Source organism: Lichenostomus cassidix, unplaced genomic scaffold (assembly GCF_008360975.1).
Source record: "Lichenostomus cassidix isolate B80296 unplaced genomic scaffold, HeHo_3.0 HiC_scaffold_834, whole genome shotgun sequence".
NCBI lineage: Eukaryota > Metazoa > Chordata > Aves > Passeriformes > Meliphagidae > Lichenostomus > Lichenostomus cassidix.
Genome location: NW_028147838.1, coordinates 37741 through 56911, shown reverse-complemented (window position 1 = coordinate 56911; position 19171 = coordinate 37741). Strand labels below are relative to the sequence as shown.

The window sequence follows — 19171 nt, the reverse complement described above, 5'->3', positions numbered from 1 at the left end:
TTTGGGATGGATTTGGGTGGATTTGGGGGATTTGGGGAATTTGGGGAATTTGGGGAAATCTGGGGTGGATTTGAGGTGGAAGGGGAAATTTCAGGCATGGACTTTAGGGGATTTGGGGTAAATTTCGAGGAATTTGGGGTGAATTGGAGGTGGATTTGAGGGATTTGGGATAGGATTGAATGGATTTGAGGAGGATTTAGGGGATTTGTGGTGATTTTGGGGAAATTTGGTAAAACTTGTGGAGATTTTGCAGGAATTTTTAGGGGACAATTTTTTGCTAACTCAGCCCTACATGAGATCCCCCTTTCTAACTCACATTTTCCCTATTTTTGGGGGTTTCCCCCCATTTTTGGGGTTTTTTCCCCATTTCCAGCTCTGTGGGGCCTGCAAGGCTGGAAGCATTTCCAGGCCTCATTTAGGGTCTGAGGGGACAGATTTGGGGCAAACATGAAAATTTTGGGAGAATTTTGGGACAAATCTGTGCCAAATCATTCCTATACGTAATCCCCCTTTCTAACTCCCATTTTTCCAGTTTTTCCCCATTTTTTCACAGTTTTCCCCCATTTCCCCCCACTTCCAGCTCCAGTGTTTCCATGCCTCATTTGGGGTCCAGTGGGGCAGATTTGGGGCAAACATGAGCAGATTTTGGGAGGAATTTGTGGGGAAATTTGAGAATATTTTGAGAAACAAGGGAATTTGGGGGCAGATTTGTGTGGAATTTTGGGGACATTTTGGGGTGGATTCTTGTGGTGATTTGGGAGTACTTGGGGTGATTTTGGGGGAATTTGTGAAGATTTTGTAGGGATTTTGGGACAAATTACTTCCAATTCACTCCTACATAGACTCTCCCTCTCTAACTCCCATTTTTCCCCCATTTTTCCCCCATTTTTTCCCCATTTTTTCCCCATTTTTCCCCATTCTCAGTTCCGTGGGGCAGATTTGGGACAGACATGAGGAGATGTGGAGGGAATTTTGGGATCTATTTTTGCTGACTCAGGGATAAATTTTGCTACATGGAATCTCCCTCTAACTCCCATTTTTTTGGTTTTTTCCCCATTTTTCCCATTTTCCCCATTTTTCCCCAGCTCTGTGGGGCTGGCGGGGCTGGAAGCATTTCCAGGCCTCATTTGGGGTCTGAGGGGACAGATTTGGGACAAACATGAGGAGAGTTTGAGGGAATTTTGGGACAAATCTGTGTCAATTGACTCCTACATGGAATCTCCCTATCTAACTCACATTTTTTGGGTTTTTTCCCCATTTTCCCCATTCCCAGCTCCATGGGGCCAGCGGGGCTGGAAGCATTTCCAGGCCTCATTTGGGGTCCAGTGGGGCAGATTTGGGGCAGATGTGAGGAGATTTTGGGAGGAATTTGTGGGGAATTTTGGGAATATTTTGAGGGGAATTTGGGGGCAGATTTGTGTTTGGGGAATTTGGGGTTGGATTTGGGGCTGAATTTGGGCTTGGATTTGGGGAATTTTGGGGTTGGATTTGGGGTTTTCTGGTTGTTTTTGGGTTTTGGATTTGGGGTTTTGGGGATTTGGGGTTTTTTGGTTTTGGGGCGCTTCTCTGGTTTGGGGGCAGATTTGGGGTTTGGGGTTGGTTTGGGGTTGGATTTGGGGTTTTCTGGGATTTGGGGTGGTTTGGGGCTGCATTTGGGGTTTGGGGATTTAGGGTGGTTCTCTGGTTTGGGGCAGATTTGGGGTTGGATTTGGGGCAGTTTGTGGTTAGATTTGGGAATTTGGGGATTTGGGGTTGGGTTTGGGGTCAGATTTGGGGTTTTGGGGATTTGGGGTTTTTGGGATTTGGGGTTGTTTTGGGGCTGCATTTGGGGTTTGGGGATTTGGGATGGTTTGGTTTGGGGAGATTTGGGGTTGGATTTGGGGTGGTTTGTGGTCAGATTTGGGGTTTTGGGGTTTGGGGTTTTGGGGTTTTTGGGTTTTGGGGTGGTTCTCTGCTTTGGGGTTGGTCCCAGGTCGGTCTGTAGGCTATGGGGGCTCGGTGACGTCGCGATGACATCACTGATGACATCACTCTGACGTCACCGTGTCCCAGGAGCACGGAGGAGCTGCACTGGTGGGTTTGGGGGATCAACCTGGCAGCAGCTCTGAGCTCATCTCCCCCTCTGCCTGCCGCTGTGGGGTCACAGCGCCGCTGCGTCAGACCCACCCTGCCCTTGGCCCCCAGCCGGGCAACGCCGGTGAGTGACCCCAAAAATATCCTAAATACACCCCAAAAACATCCCAAACACATCCCACCCTGCCCTCGGCCCCCAGCCGGGCAACGCCGGTGAGTCACCCTAAAAATATCCTAAATGTACCCCAAAATATCCTAAATGTACCCCAAAACCATCCCACCCTGCCCGCAGCCCCCAGCCGGGCAACACCGGTGAGTGACCCCAAAATGTCCTAAATGTACCCCAAAATATCCTAAATGTACCCCAAACACATCCCACCCTGCCCTCGGCCCCCAGCAGGGACAGCCCGGTGAGTGACCCTAAAAATATCCTAAATACACCCTAAATACACCCCAAAACCATCTCAAACACATCCCACCCTGCCCTCGGCCCCCAGCCGGGCAACACTGGTGAGTCACCCTAAAAATATCCTAAATGTACCCCAAACACATCCCACCCTGCCCTCGGCCCCGAGCCGGGCAACGCCGGTGAGTGACCCTAAAAATATCCTAAATGTACCCCAAAACCATCCCAAACACATCCCACCCTGCCCGCGGCCCCCAGCAGGGCAACACCGGTGAGTGACCCTAAAAATATCCTAAAAATATCGTAAATACACCCCAAAACCATCTCAAACACATCCCACTCTGCCATCGGCCCCCAGCAGGGAGAGCCCGGTGAGTGACCCCAAAAATATCCTAAAAATATCCTAAATACACCCCAAAACCATCTCAAACACATCCCACCCTGCCCGCGGCCCCCAGCAGGGAAACACCAGTGAGTGACCCCAAAATGTACCCCAAAATATCCTAAATGTACCCCAAAACCATCCCAAGCACATCCCACCCTGCCATCGGCCCCGAGCAGGGAGAGCCCGGTGAGTGACCCCAAAAATATCCTAAATGTTCCCCAAAAACATCCCAAAACCATCCCACCCTGCCCGCGGCCCACAGCCGGGAGAGCCTGGTGAGTCACCCCAAAAATATCCTAAATGTACCCCAGAAACATCCTGAACACACCCAAAAATATCCCAAAAACATCCCAAAAATATCCTAAAAATATCCTAACCATCGCCCCAAGCTGGGACACCTGGTGAGACCCCAAAAACCCCAAAAACCCCCAAATATCCCAAAAATACCCCAAATCCCACCCTGCCCTTGAGCCCCAGCTGGGACCTCCTGGTGAGACCCCAAAATATCCTAAATGTACCCCAAAAATATCCCAAAAATATCCCAAAGTGTCCCCATGTCCCCAGGAGCAGCAGCTGTGTCACCTGCAGCGCTGGCTGCACTCAGTGTCACTCTGTCCCCATGTCCCCAGGAGCAGCAGCTGTGTCACCTGCAGCGCTGGCTGCACTCGCTGTCACTGGAGCTCCAGCAGCACCTGCGGCTGCAGCCTGAGGGACGCCGAGATGTGGAGCTGCACCGCCAGCAGGGGGAGCTGCTGGGCAGCGAGGTGCGACTGGGGACAGCGGGGACAGTGGGGACAATGGGGACAATGGGGACAGTGGGGGTAATGGGGATAATGGGGGACACTGGGGACAATGGGGACATTGGGGATAACAGGGACATTGGGGATAAGCAGGCACTGGAGCTGCACCGCCAGCAGGGGGAGCTGCTGGGCAGCGAGGTGGGACTGGGGACAGCGGGGACAATGGGGATATTGGGGATGACAGGGATAAAGGGGACATTGGGGACAATGGGGACAATGTGGACATTGGGGACAATGGGGATAGCTGGGAGCTGGAGCTGCATCGCCAGCAGGGGGAGCTGCTGATCAGCGAGGTGGGGCTTGGGAACAGCGGGGACAATGGGGACACTGGGGACAATGGGGATATTGGGGACACTGGGGATAATGGGGACAATGGGGATATTGGGGACACTGGGGACAATGGGGATAATGGGGACAATGGGGATATGGGGACATCGGGGACAGTGGGGACATTGGGACAATGGGGACACTGAGGACAATGGGGATATTGGGACAGTGGGGATTTGGGGACAATGGGAACATTGGGGACATGGGGACAATGGGGTATCGATAGCTGGGCACAGGAACTTCCTGCTCCAGGAGGTAGGACAAGGACAGTGGGGACAGAGTGGACAATGGGGACATCATGGGACAGCAGGGACAGCAGGGTCAGAGGAGACAGCAGAGACAAGAGGGACAATGGGACAGCAGGGACAATGGGGGGACCAGGGACACTGGGAGAGCGGGGCACTGGGGACACTGGGGACACTGGAATGTCCCTGTGGTGGCTGACCTTCCCCATGGGGCACACGGGGGTGACATGGGGACACTGGGGACATTGCCGTGGCGGTGGCTCTGCCCCGACCTGCACTTGTCCGTGGGATGGGCGCCAGTGTGGGACAGGGAGGGGACATGGGGACACGGGGGACAGAGGGATGTGGGACACTGGGACACGGGGGGACAGACAGGGTGGCACTGGGACACTGGGGGTGACACAGGGGTGCGTCAGCAACATCGGGGGGTGGCACGGGGCTGACAGTGACACCAGGTGCCCCAGTGACCCCGCGGTGTGACCGTGCTGTCCCCATGTCCCCAGCGCCGGCGCTGCCAGACCTACGTGACAGTGCTGCGCTGGTGGCTGCGGGGGGAGCGCTGGCCCGGCGCTGTCACAGGTGACATTGGTGACCCGGATGACCTCGGTGACACGGGTGACACGGGTGACTGTCCCGCTGTCCCCACGCTGGCCAAGGCACACTCCAGCCCCTCGCTGGCCGCAGAGCCACCGGCGGGTCACTCGAGCCGCGTGCGACGTCACATCTCGGAGCGCAGGGCCAGCAGGAGGGTTGTCCCCAGGAGACACCTGCTGTGACACCTGCTGTGACACCTGCTGTGACACCTGGGGACACCTGAGGGTGACAGCTGGGGACAGCTGGCACACCCCCGGGTCCCTCCAGCTGCATACGGTGACACATCCCTGAGCGCACGGCTGTCAGGATTGTCCCCAAGTGTCACCAGGACCTGATGGGACACCTGGGGACACCTGGGGGTGACACCTGTATGTGACACCTGATGTGCCACCTGGCTGTGACACCCCGGTCCCCCTGCCACCTCTCCAAGTGCTGAGCTGTGCTCAGGATTGTCCCCAAGAGACACCTGCTGGGACACCTGGGGACACCCCCGGGACCTGCTGTGACCCCAGCCGCGACAGGGACACTCCCAGTGCCACCTCCCCCCGGCGACAGGGACATTCCCGAAGGGCTTTAATCCCTGAAGTGCCACCGCAGTGACAGTGACACCCCAAAGTGACACCCCCAGTGACAGTGACATTCCCGATGTCCCCCCTGTGACAGGGACACCCCAAAGTGCCACTCCTTCGACAGGGACATTCCCAAAGTGCCACCCCAGTGACAGTGACATTCCCGATGTCCTCCCAGTGACAGTGACACCCCAAAGTGCCACCCCAGTGACATTCCCGATGTCCCCTCTCGGTACGAGGCCACCAGGGCCAGGGAAACTCAGGGATAATTCCCAAAAATCCCAAAACCTCATCCCAAAATCCTTCCCCTTCCCAAAACCTCTTCCCAAAAATCCTCTGCTGGCCCAAAAATCTTTTCCCCAAATCCTCCCTTCCCAAAATTCCCAAAATCCTCCCTCCCCCCGCCATTGTGCAATAAAGGACATTCCCGGGAATTTTGGAGATTTGGGAATTTTGGGGATTTGGGAATTTTGGGGATTTGAGAAATTTTGAGATTTGGGAATTGTGGGGATTTGGGAATTCGATGGGGGTTAAAATTCTGGGGGTTTCGGGAATTTTGCTGGTTTGGGAATTTTTGGAGGGGTTTTTTTTGGAATTTTGGGGGCTTTGGAATTTTTGGGGAGGGATTTGAAAATCCTGAGGGTTTTAGGAATTTTGGGGAGGTTGGAGATTTTAGCAGCATTGCAGTTCTGGGGGTTTTGGGGAATTTTGGCAGTTTTGGAATCCTAGGGATTTTGGGATTTTGGGGACTTTGGGGGCTTTGGAATTTTTGGGGAGGGGATTAAAATTCCGGGGGATTTGGGAATTTTGCTGGTTTGGGAAATTTGGGGGCTTTGGAATTTTCGGGGGGGGATTAGAAAATCCTGGGGGATTTGGGAATTTCGGGGAGGTTGGAGATTTTAGCAGCATTGCAGTTCTGGGGTTTTTGGGACTTTTGGTCGTTTTGGAATTCTAGGGGTTTGAGGAATTTGGGAATTTTGGGGGCTTTGGAATTTTTGGGGATTAAAATCCTGGGGGGTTTTGGGAATTTTGGTAGTTTTGGGAATTGTTTTGGGGGCTTTGGAATTGGGGGGGATTTTAAAATCCTAGGGAATTTGGGAATTTTGGTGCTTTGGGAATTCTGGGGGTTGGGAATTTTGGGTTTTTTTGGGAATTCTGGGAAGGCGCAGAGGGGAGGAGCTACAACGGGAGGAGTTTATTAAAAACAACAATTCCGACGCTCATTGGGGGGGAGGGGCGTTAATGAGGAGCTAATTGGGATCAGGGATTGATTAACTCCGAGCTTTTCCCCAATTCCCCAATTCCCGAGGGTGATGGAGCCTCAAAATCCCAAAAAAACTGCCCAAAATCACCTTTTTGAGCCCAAACCCAAAATCCTGGCAACTCTGATCCAAATTCTCGGAATTCCAACCCAAATCCTGGGAATTCCAACCCAAAACCGAATTCTGAGCCAAATTCTGGGAATTCTGACACAAATTCTGGCAAGTCTGACCCAAATCTCAGGGAATTTTGACTCCATCCTGGGAATTCTGATCCCAATCCCAGAATTCCAACCCAGATCCTGGGAATTCAAACTCCAATCCTGGGAATTCTGACCCCAAATGCCGGGAATTCTAACCACAAATTCCAGGAATTCTAACCCAAATCCTGGGAATTCTGAGCCAAATCCTGGGAATTTTGACCCCAAATCCCAATTCCAACCCAAATCCAGGGAATTCTAACCCTAAATTCCAGGACTTCTGACCCAAATCCCACAATTCCAGCCTCAGTCCTGGCAATTCCAGGTCAGGATCCTTTTTTTGGGGAAAAACCCCCAAAAAAGGTGACATTGGATCCCAAACCATTCCAGGCAGAGCATCTGGAGTGGATAAAAAATGGGAATTTCCAGGTGTTTTTCCTTGTTGGGATGAGGAAATTATGGAATTTCCTTGTCCCTGCTGGGAATGGGATCGGGAATGGGACAGGGATGGAAGCTGGGGATCATTCCTGCTTTATTCCTGGATTTTTCCTGGTTTTCCAGTATTTTTCCCACTTTTTCTCAGGTGATTCCTGATGTTTTCCCAGAATTTTTCCTCACCGGGATGAGGAAATGATGGAATTTGGGAATGGGAATGGGAACAGGGATTGATCCTGGGATTGCAGATCCTGGCTGGGTTTATTCCTAGTGTTTTCCCATTCTTTCCCAGATTTATTCCTGGATTTATTCCCACTGTTTTCCGGGGTTTATTCCCATTTTTTCTGGTTTTATTCCTGGTGTTTTCCCATCTCCATTCCCATATTTTCCCATCTCCATTCCCATTTTCCCGGCTGGTTTTATTCCTGGTGTTTTCCCAGCTCTACTCCCATTTTTCTGGAGTTTATTCCCATTTTCCTGGCGTTTATCCTGGTGTTTTCCCAGCTCCATTCCCATTTTTCCTGGGTCATTCCCACATTTCCCAGCTCCATTCCCACGTTTATTCCCGGTTTTCCTGGCTCAGGCGTACTCCAGCCGGGCAGTGCCGCGGGGCTCGGCGCCCTTCTGGGGCTGTTGGGGTTGATTTTGGGATTGTTGGGATTGATTTTGGGATTGATTTTGGGATTGCTGGTTTTGGGATGAGGAGAGATAATCCCGAACTTCCAACTCCATCTTCTTGGCTTTCAGCGCCGCAGCGTGCAGCTTGGCCAGGAACTCCGGCATGCCTGGCAGGGAGGGAGGGAATGAGCTGAATCTGGGAATCTGACCGGAATTCTGGGAATTCTGACCCCAATTCTGGGAACTCTCAGCCAAATCCCAAGAATTCTGACACGAATCACAACAATGCCGACCCAAATCCTGAGAATTCCAATCCCAGATCCTGGGAGTTCTGAGCCAAATCCCAATTCTGACCCAAATCCCAGGAATGCTGACCTGAAACCTGGGAATTCTGAGCCAATTTCTGGGAATTCTGACCCCAAATGCCAGGAATGCTGAGCCAATTCTGGGAATTCTGACCCCAAATCCCAATTCCGGCCCAAATCTTGGGAATTCCAACCCAAATCCTGGAAATTTGGATCCCAAATCCAGGGAATTCTGACCTGAATCCTGGGAATGCTGAGCCAAATCCCAATTCCAACCCGAGTCCTGAGAATTCTGAACCCAATCCCAAGAATTCCACCCCAAATTCTGGAAATGCTGACCCCAATTCTGGAAATTCTGAGCCAAATCCTGGGAATTGTGAGCCAAATCCCGGGAATTCTGACCCAAATCGCAATTCCAACCCAAATCCCAGGAATTCTGACCCCAATCTTGGCAATTCCCACCCCAAATCCCCATTTTCCCCTCCTGATTTTCCTTTCCCTCCCCGTTTCCCCTTTTCCTTCCCCGTTTTTCCTTCCCCTCATTTTTTCCATCCCGATTTCCCCTCTCTCCATCCCATTCCCGTGGAATTCCATGGAATTTGGGGATTCTCTCACCGCTGGACACCATCCAGCTGAGGCAGTACCGCGGGAACACCGTCTGGGGGTTGTCGCTGTATGTCAGCAGGTAGTCGAAGCCGTTCTGGAAAACAGGGAATTCCCTAAAATTCCCAACAATTCCTGAGGAGGATTCAGCCCTGCAGCCACCCCGATCCCAAATTCCCCAAAATTCCCCAGAATCCCCAGTGGGAATTCCCCCAGGAGCTACCCCCGGCCCCAAATCCCCCAAAATTCCCGAAGGGAATTCCCCTAGGAGCAGCCCCACACTGGGATTGGGACCAGGCGAGGCTCCCCAGGATCATTCCTGAATTTTCCAACCCTTTTTCCCAATCCCACCTTGGAAAAGGACCCTAAATCCCCCAAATCCCACCATTTTCCGGGTTTTTGGGCTTTTTCCACCAGCCCTGCGTTGGGATCAGGAGCAGGATCAGCTCCCTAGGCTCATTCCCAGATTTTCAAACCGTTATCCAAATCCCACCCAAATCCCACCCGAAATCCCACTCCAAACTCGGCATTTCCCATGATTTTCCCAGTTTTTGGGCTTTTCCCATGAGCCTAGTGGCTCATTCCCAGATTTCCAGCCCCATTCCCAGATTTTCCAACTCTTTCCCCAATCCCACCTTGAAAAAGGACCCTAAATCTGCCAAATCCCATCCCAAATCCCGTGGTTTTCCTGCTTTTTTGGGGTTTTCCCACCAGCCCTGCCCCTCTTTCCCAGATTTCCCAGCCCCATTCCCAAATTTCCCAGCTCCAATCCCAGATTTTCCAACTCTTTTCTCGATCCCACCTTGGAAAAAGACCCCAAATCCCCCAAATCCCACCCCAAACTCAGGATTTCCCGTGATTTTCCCAGTTTTTGGGGTTTTCCCGCTAACCCAGTGGCTCATTCCCAGATTTCCCAACTCTTTTCCCAATCCCAACTTGAAAAAGGACCCTAAATCCCCCCAAATCCCAGGATTTTCCCAATTTTTGGGGTATTCCTGCCAACCCAGTGGCTCATTCTAATTTCCCAGCCCCATTCCCAGATTTCCCAACAGTTTCCCCAATCCCACCTAAGAAAAGGACCCCAAATCCTGCAATTTTCCCTTTTTTTTTTGGATTTTCCCAATTTTTGGCATTTTCCCACCAACCCAACACCTTGTTCCCAGATTTCCAGCCCCATTCCCGGATTTTCCAACCCTTTTCCCAATCCCACCTCGGAAAATGACCCCAAATCCCTCAAATTCCATCCCAAATCCTGTGATTTTCCCATTTTTTAGGGTTTTCCCATCAGTCCAGCACCCCATTCCCAGATTTTCCAACCCTTTTCCCCAATCCCACCTTGGAAAAGGACCCCGAATCCTCCAAATCCCACCCCAAATCCCCCCCAAAATCCCCGGATTTCCCCAGTTTTTTGGGATTTCCCCAGGTTTCCCGGCCCCAAATCCCGGATTTCCCCAGTTTTTGGGATTTCCCCAGTTTTTGGGATTTTCCCGGATTTCCCCAAACCCTGGATTTCCCCATCTTTTTGGGATTTCCCAGTTTTTTGGGATTTTCCCGGATTTCCCCAAATCCCGGATTTCCCAGTTTTTGGGATTCCCCAGTTTTTGGGATTCCCCTCACCTCGTCGAAGGAGCGATGAGGTCTGATCACCATGTGTGACTCGTAGCTCCTGACCCTGACGTGAGCCGGATCCTCGGGAACGCCGGGGTGATCCACCGCCCTGCCGCCGGGAATGGGGAAACGGGAAATGGGGAAAATCAGAAAAATCGGAACGGGGAAAATGGGAAAAAATTGGGAAAAATGGGGGGAAATCGGGGAAAATAGGGAAAAATGGGGAAAATCAGGAAAAATTGGGAAAAATCGGGGAAAATGGGGAAAAATGGGGAAAATCAGGAACGAGGAAAATCAGGAAACATCGGGGAAATTGGGGAAATCAAAATGGGCAAAATGGGAAAAAATTGGGAAAAATTGAGGAAAATCAGGGAAAATCGGGAAACATCAGGGAAAATTTGGAAAGATCGGGGAAAATGGGGAAAATGGGGAAAAATTGGGAAAATCGGGAAAAATGGAAAAAATGGGAAAAATGGGGAAATCGGGGAAGATTGGGAAACATCAGGGAAAATCGGGAAAGATCAGGAAAATTGGAAAGATCGGGGAAAATCAGGAAAAATCCGGGAAAATCAGAAAAACCGGGAAAGATCGGGGAAAGTTGGGGAAAAATCAGGAAAATCGGGGAAATCAGAGCGGGGAAAATGGGAAAAAATTGGGAAAAATCAGGGAAAATTGGGAAAAATGGGGAAAATGGGAATGGGGAAAATCGGGGAAATCAGGGAAAATTGGGAAAAATTGGGAAAAATGAGGGGAAATCAGGAAAAATTGGGGAAAATTGGGAAAATTGGGAAAATCAGGAAATCAGGGAAAATGGGAATGGGGAAAAATGGGAATGGGGAATCCCAAAATCCCAACCCATGGGGAATTCGGGATTGGGGTAGGGAGGGAGAAATGGAAAGGTTTCTGGAATGCTGGAATTCTTGGAGGTTCAGTGGGGTTTTGGGAATGGGCATGTTGGGAATTCTGGAAGATGTTGGGGATGGGAATTCTGGGAATTTTAGTGGTTTTTCGGGGATGGGAACATTGAGAATTCCAGAGGGGTTTGGGATATGGGAATTCCGGGAATTCCGGAAATCCCAGTGGTTTTTTTGGAGCTGGGAATGCTGGGAATTCCAGAAATTCCCAGAGGCATTTTGGGATGGAATTGTCACGAATTCCAGTGAGGTTTTAAAGATGGGAATGTTGGGAATTCTGTAGGATTTGTGAGGAATTCCAGCGGGTTTTTGCAGCTGGGAACACTGGGAATTCCAGGAGGGTTTATTGGGAATTCCATGGGGTTTTGCTGGGAATCCTGCAGGGTTTTGTTGGGAATTGCATGGGGGGAATTCCCAGGAATACTGTGGGGTTTTTCTGGGAATCCCAAGGAGGTTTTTGGGGAATTCTGTGTGGCTTTTTCCAGGAATTCCATGGCGGTTTTGTCTGGAATTCCATCGGGGTTTTTAGGGATGGGAAGATCGGAAATTCTGGCAGAGTTTGTCAGGAATTCCATGGGGATATTCTGCAGGGTTTTTCCAGCAATTCCATGAGAATTTTTCCGGGAATTCCATGGGGGTTTTGTCAGGAATTCCATAGGAATTTTGGAGATGGGAAGATCGGAAATTCTGGCAGAGTTTCTCAGGAATTCCACGGGGGGTTTTCCGGGAATTCCATGAGAATTTTCCCAGGAATTCTGTGGGGATTTTATCAGGAATCCCATAGGGATTTTATCAGGAATCCCACAGGGATGTTGTGGGAATGCCGAGGGTTTCCCTGAAGCCCAGGCAGTCTCACCGGGACACGAGCACCATCAGGTTTCTCTCCCGATCGACGCTGAAGCGACGAACATAGACGTAATCCCGGGAATACATGGGATACTGCGGGGAATGGGATTGGGGTCAGCCCTGGGACAGGGAACAGCCCTGATCCCAACCCCAAATCCTGGGAATATATCAGATACTGCAGGAAAATGGGAATGGGATCGACCCTGACCCTGGATCCCAAATAAATCCAAGAGAGAATTCCCACGGAGCAGGATCAGCCCCAGTCCCAGATTGCTGGGGATCCGGGAATGGGATCAGTCTGGCCCTGAGCCCAAATCCCAGGGAATTCCCAAATCCCAGGACTCACCAAGAATCACGTGACCCAATAGGTTCCCTCGGATCCTGATCCCAAATCCCAAATAAATCCCAAATCCCAGGATAACTCACTCAGAATTGTGTGACCCAATGGATCCCCTTGGATCCCAATCCCAAATAAATCCCAGGGAATTCCTGAATCCCAGAACTTACTGGGAACTGTATGACCCAATGGATAACCTCTGAACCTGATCCCAAATCCCAAATTAATCCCAAATCCCAGGGAATTCCAAATCCTGGGATGACTCAGAGGATCCCCTCAGATCGATCCCAAATAAATCCCAGGGAATTCCCAAATCCCAAGCTCATCAGGAACTGAGTGACCCAGTGGATGACCTCTGACTCCAAATCCCAAATAAATCCCAGGGAATTCCCATACTCACCAGGAACTGGGTGACCCAATGAATGACCTCTGACCCCAGATCCCAAATCAAGCCCAGGGAATTCCCAAATCCCAGGATAACTCACCGGGAACTGGGTGACCCAGTGGATGAGCTCTGATTGTAAAACCCAGATCCCAATTCCTAAATAAATCCCAAATCCCAGGGAATTCCCGAATCCCAAAACTCACCAGGACCTGCATGACCCAATGTGTGACTCCAGATCCCAAATCCCAAATAAATCCCAAATAAATCCCAAATCCCAGGATGACTCTCAGGGACCTGGGTGACCCAGTGGATCATCTCAAATCCCAAATCAATCCCAGGGAATTCCCAGGACTCACCAGGAATTGTGTGATCCCATGGACCCCCTCAGATCCCAAATCCCAAATCAATCCCAAATCCCAGAAATTCCCAGGATAACTCACGGGGAACTGGGTGACCCAGTGGATGACCTCTGACCCCGAGCTGGGATCTCTCTCGATCACATCCAGTTTGATCACCAGTGAATCCCATTTCTTCCTGTACTCTGTGTCCAGCTGCAAACAGGGAAATTCCAGAAAATTCCAGGAAAAACAGGGAAAATTCCACGAAAAACCAGGGAAAATTCTGAGAAAATTCCGGGAAATTCTGGGGAAAACCAAGGAAATGCTGCTTTCCCCCCTAAATCCCACGGGGATGATGGATGGAAAACCCTGGGAAGTTTGGAGAGCTGGAATGTTGGCAGTGGGATTGGGAATTTTCCAGGATCTCGAATATCCCAATGGTTTGTTCCCAGCGGGAAATCCAGGGGAAAATCCTTGGGATTGGGTGTGGAGAGTGGGAGTGGGAGAGAAATGGGAGAGAAATGAGAATGGGATAAAATTGGGAATGGGAGAAAAAATGGGATAAAAATGGGATAAAAAAATGGGATAAAGATGAGAATGGGATAAAAAAATCAGAATCAGATAAAAATGCAAATGAGATAAATATGGGATAAAAACGGGAATGGGACAAAATTGGGAATGGGAGAAAAATGGGAGAAAAAATGGGAGAAAAACGGGAATGGGAGAAAAAAATGGGAGGAAAAAATAGAACAAAATGGCAGAAAAATGAGAATGGGATAAGAAATCAGAATCAGATAAAAATGGGAATGAGATAAAAATGGGATAAAAAAGGGAATGGGAGAAAATTGGGGATGGAAGAAAAATTGGGAATGGGATAAACTTGGGAAAGGTCCTGGTTTTTCCCATCCCAGCCTCGGGAAAAGCTCCTGGATCCAAATCCTGACCAAATTCCAACCAGGAATTCCAGGGAATTCCCACCCCAGTCTCCAGAAGTGACTCCTGGAGCCAAATCCCACCTGGAATTCCAAGGAATTGCCATCCCACCCCAAATCCCACCCGAAATTCCCATTTTTCCCCATCCCAGCCTCGGGAAGAGGGTCCCAAAGCCCCAAATCCCAAAGAATTCCCGAGGCATTCCCGAGGCATTGGCTCACCTGCACGTTGAAGAACTGCCTGGGAGTCACGTCGGTGTAAGAGCCAAACACTGCGGGACAGAAACCCTGGGGTCAGCAAATCCTGGGAATGCAGAGAGCCAGGGAACAGGAATCCCAGGAATCCCAGGAAATGGCAGATCCCAGAAACCAAAAAATCCCAGGGATTGAAAAAATCCCCAAAATCAACAGATCCAGGAAATTAGCAAATCCTGGGAATTGGAAATCCAGAAAACAGAAAAATCCCAGGAATCCCAGGAAATGACAGATCACAGGAATTGAGAGATTTTTGGAAACAAAAAATCCCAGGGATTGAAAAATCCCAAAAATCAGCAGATCCAGGGAATCAGCAAATCTTAGGAGTCAGAAATCAGAAAGTCTCAGGAATCCAAAAATCCAAAAAACAGGAAAATCCCAGGAATCAAAACATCCCAGGAATTGACAGATTTTGGGAATCAAAAAATCCCAAAAATCAACAGATCCAGGGAATCAGCAAATCCCAGGAATCCAAAAATCCAGAAAACAGGAAAATTCCAGGATTCAAAACATCCCAGGAATTGACAGATTTTGGGAATCAAGACATCCCAGGGATTAAAAAATCCCAAAAATCAACAAATCCTGGGAATCTGAAATCCTGGGAATCCAAAAGTCCAGAAAAGCAGAAAAATTTTTGTCAGGAAATGAGAGATTCCAGGAATTAACAAATCCTGGGAATCAAGAAATCCCAGGGATTGAAAAATCCCAAAAATCAATAAATCCAGGGAATCAGCAAATCTCAGGAATTGACAAATCCAGGAAATTAAAAATGTGAGGAATCAACAGATCCCAAAAATCGACATGAACTGACAAATCCTGGGAATCAGCAGATCCTGGGAATTGGAAATCCCAGGAATCCAAAAATCCCAAAACCAAAAAAATTCCAGGAATCAACAGATCCCAGAAAATGAGATTCCAAAAACTGACAGATCCCAGGAACTGACAGATCCTGGGAATCAAAAAATCCCAAAACCCAACAGATCCAGGGAATCAGCAATTCCCAGGAATCCAAAAATCCAGTAAATAAAAAAATGTGAGGAATCATCAGATCCTGAAAATCGACAGATCCCAAATCCTGGCAATCACCAAATCCCAAAAAAACACCAAATCCCAGGGATGGAAAAATCCCAGGAATCAACAGATCCCAAAAAGCAACAAATCCTGGGAATTGACAGATCCCGAAAATAAATATTCCTGAGGATGCAAAAATCCCAGGAATGAACAGATCCCAAAATATCAACAGATCCTGGGAATGAGGAATTCCCAATGGTGGGGCAGGAAAAATGGGATTAAATCTCAGGAAAAGGATAAAAAATGTTGGGAATTCTGGAGGTTTTGGGGATTTTCTGCAGACAGGGATTGGGGAGACATTCCTGGGATTTCTGGGACATTCCCAGGATTATTTCTGGGGATTTTGGGGACATTCCTGGGGGATTTGAGGTGGGAATCCCGGGAGGATTTTTGGGATATTCCCAGGGGATTTTTGGGAGACATTTCCAAGATTTTTGGGACATTCCTGGGGATTATTTGTGGGACATTTCTGGGGATTTGAGGTGGGAATCCTGGGAGGATTTTTGGGACATTCCCAGGGATTTAGGGTGGGAATCCCAGGGGGATCTGGGGCACATTGCCAGGGGGATTTTTGGGACATTCCTGGGGATTTCTGAGGGATAGTCCCATGGATTTCTGGGTCATTTCCCGGGACTTCTGGAACATTTCTGGGGGACAGTCCCATGGATTTTTGGGTCATTTCTCGGGATTGCTGAGCCATTTCCTGGGATTTTTAGGACATTTCTAGGACATTTTTGAGGATTTCTGGGCCATTTCTGGGGGACATTCCCATGGATTTCTGGGCCATTTCCTGGGATTTCTAGGACATTCCCATGGATTTTTGGGTCATTTCTGAGGGATATTCCTATGGATTTCTGGGTCATTTCTAGGGGATATTCCCATAGATTTTTGAGTCATTCCCATGGATTTCTAGGACATTTCTGGGGGACATTCCCATGGATTTCTGAGGGACATTCCCATGGATTTCTGGGTTGTTTCCCGGGATTTCTAGGACATTCCCGGGGGACATTCCCATGGATTTCTAGGACATTTCTAGGACATTCCCCTGGATTCCCAGCCCCTCCCAGGTCCCTGTCCCCAGCCCGTACCGCGGTACTGGAAGAGGTGGGATCCCGGGATGGCTCTCCTCCAGAGGCGGAACTGTTTGCGCTCCATCACCAGCTCCCAGCGCTGCTCCCACTCCGGGAATGCTGCAGGGTTCTCCAGCTGCTGCAGGGCCTGCGCCGAGCTGGGAGAGGGGAAATTCATGGGGGTGGGGGAATCCCACAGGGAATGGGGAGAATTCCCAGAGGGAATGGGGAAATCCCATAGGGTTGGGGAGAATTCCCAAGGGGATTGGGGAGAATTCCCACTGGCATTGGGTAAAATCCCACAGGATTGGGGAGAATTCCCAAAGGGAATGGGGAAATCCCAAAGGGATTGGGGAAATCTCAAAGGACTGGGAAAAATTCCCAAAGGGATTGGGGAAACCCCACTGGGAGTGAGAAAATCCCACTGGGAGTGGGGAAAATCCCACAAGACTGGGGAAATTCCCAGAGGGAATGAGGAAAATCCCACTGGGATTGGGGAGAATCCCATAGGGATCAGGAAAAACCCACTGGCACTGGGGAAAATTCTACATGATTGGGGAGATCTGACAGGGATTGGGGAAAATCCCAAAGGGATGGGGAAAATCCCACGGGATCAGGAAAACCCCACAGGGATTGGGAGAATCCCACGTGATCAGGAAAACCCTACTGGAATGGGGAAATGGGGAAAACCCCACAGGATCGGGGATTGGCACCAGGGAGGGTTTGGGGTCGGGAGAATCCCACAGGATCAGGGATCAGTGCCAGGGAGGGTTTGGGATCCACAAGGCTCAGCCCCACCCAGGGTGGGCAAATCCCACAGCATTGGGAATTCTGTCTGTTCGGGAGCCTCGGGAAGGGAGATGTCCTGGGGATTTGGGATCCCAACGGTCCCAGGGCTGGGGATATCCTGCTCCCGGGGATTCCCCATTCCCATGCCCCATTCCCGGGGTCCCCGCTGTCCCCGGTCTCCCATTCCCGCTATTTTTGGTATCCCCGGTATTCCCGCTGTCCCCACCGTCCTGTCCCCAGTACTCCCAGTGTCCCTCTGCCCCATTCCCGCTGTCCCCGCTATCCCCAGTGTCCCGTTCCCACTGTTCCCACTGTCCCACCATCCCATTCCCGGTGCTCCCGCTGTTCTCATGTCCCACCCGCTGTCCCACTCCCAGTATCCCCAGTCTGTCCCAACCCCGCTATCCCCGTCGTTCCGCTGTCCCCACCCCGGTACCCCTGCTGTCCCGCTGTCCTGTGCTCGGTATTCCCGCTCTCTGCCCCGGTCCCGATCTCCCCGCTGCCCCCAGTAACCCCGGTGCCCGCAGTGTCCCCGCTGTCCCCATCTCGGTACCCCCGGTGTCCTAGCTGTCCCCATCCCGGTACTCCCGGGGTCTGTCCCGATCCCGCTGTCCTCCCGGTGTCCCCCCTGTCCGGCTATCCCAGTCCCGGTACTCCCCGCTGTCCCGCTCACCGGCGCAGCTCCTCCTCCTCGATGCGCTGTCCGTCCCACACGAACGCTCCCCCCGCTCCCAGCGCGGCCATCAGCCGGCCCGGCCCGGACAGCGCGGCGCGGCCCCGGCCTGCTCCCCAGCGCCACCACCACCACCACCAGCCCCCGCCCGAGCCGCCCGCCGCTCCCGCCGCGCTGCCGGTGCCGCTGCCGGTGCTCCCGGCGCCGCCGCTCCCCGCCCCGCGGCCCCGCTCCCAGCCCCGCCGCGCCCGCCGCGCCGGCACGCAGCTGCAGTGGCGGGCCAGCAGGGCCAGCAGCGGCCTGCCCCGCGCGGGAGCCCCGGGGGCGGTGCTGGTGGCCCCGGGGGCGGTGGCGGGCCCCGGGCCGGCTCCGGTGGCGCCTCGGGCGGCGAGCGCGGCCAGCGGCCGCCACATGCCGCCCCCCGCTCGGCCGCCGCGCGTCGCGCCCGGCAGCGTCATCACGGCGCGCCGAGCTCCCATTGGGCAGCGCCCCACCGCCCCGCGCGATGATTGGCTGCGGAGGGAGGCCACGCCCACCTCGGGGGGCGGAGGGGCGCAAGGGCGAGAGGGAGAGGGGGCGTGGCTAAGGGGCGTGGTCAGGTGAGGGGGCGTGGCTGTGTGTGGACGGTGCTGTTTGGGGGCGTGGCCTATGTGTGGCCACGCCCACCGCGGGGTTCTGGGGCTGTTGGGGTTATGGGGTCGTTTGGGTTATTGGGGTTATTGGGGTTATTGGGGTTATAGAGGTTATGGGGTCTGGCGGTTATTGGGAATTACTGGGGTTATTGGGGTTAGGGGGGCTTATAAGGTTATTGGGGGTTATGGGGTCTAAGGGGTTATTGGGGCTCCTTGGGCTCTGGGGTTTATTAGGATCATTGGGGTTACGGGGGGTTATTGGGGGTTACAGGGTCTGGGGGCGTTATGGGTGGTTGTTGGGGTTACAGGGGGTTGTTACGGGTTATAGGGTTTTATAGGGTTATTGGGGGTTACGAGGTCTGGGGTTTATTTGGGTTATTGGGGTACAGGGGTCTCTGGGGCCTGGGGATTATACGGGGTTAATGGGGGTTATAGGGGTTTATAGGGTTATTGGGGGTTATGGGGTCTGGGGGTTATTTGGGTTATTGGGTTTATAGAGGGT

At 51.6% G+C, this 19171-nt stretch overlaps 1 protein-coding gene and 1 long non-coding RNA gene across 3 annotated transcripts; one reads left to right on the top strand and one right to left on the bottom strand.

The window, feature by feature from the left end:
- The first annotated feature begins 5309 nt into the window (after positions 1-5309).
- On the top strand, positions 5310-5833 carry LOC146420643 (uncharacterized). The gene is made up of 2 exons (XR_014849082.1): positions 5310-5457; positions 5578-5833. It is a non-coding gene; the product is annotated as an uncharacterized LOC146420643 (long non-coding RNA).
- Positions 5834-7841: 2008 nt separating this feature from the next.
- On the bottom strand, positions 7842-18490 carry LOC146420642 (stAR-related lipid transfer protein 7, mitochondrial-like). Of its 2 annotated transcripts, XM_085048059.1 has the most exons (9): positions 18038-18201; positions 16594-16733; positions 14402-14451; positions 13377-13460; positions 13010-13036; positions 12198-12280; positions 10437-10536; positions 8832-8916; positions 7842-8078 (listed from the first exon to the last, which is right to left on the bottom strand). In XM_085048059.1, the coding sequence occupies exons 1-9, from the start codon at positions 18106-18108 to the stop codon at positions 7873-7875; spliced, it is 846 nt and encodes a 281-aa protein (XP_084904185.1). In that variant the 5' UTR covers positions 18109-18201; the 3' UTR covers positions 7842-7872. The 2 variants fall into 2 exon arrangements, with proteins under 2 accessions (XP_084904185.1, XP_084904184.1); XM_085048058.1 differs by lacking the exon at positions 13010-13036 and having other exon boundaries at positions 13350-13460; positions 18038-18490.
- Between the last annotated feature and the right edge of the window lie 681 nt (positions 18491-19171).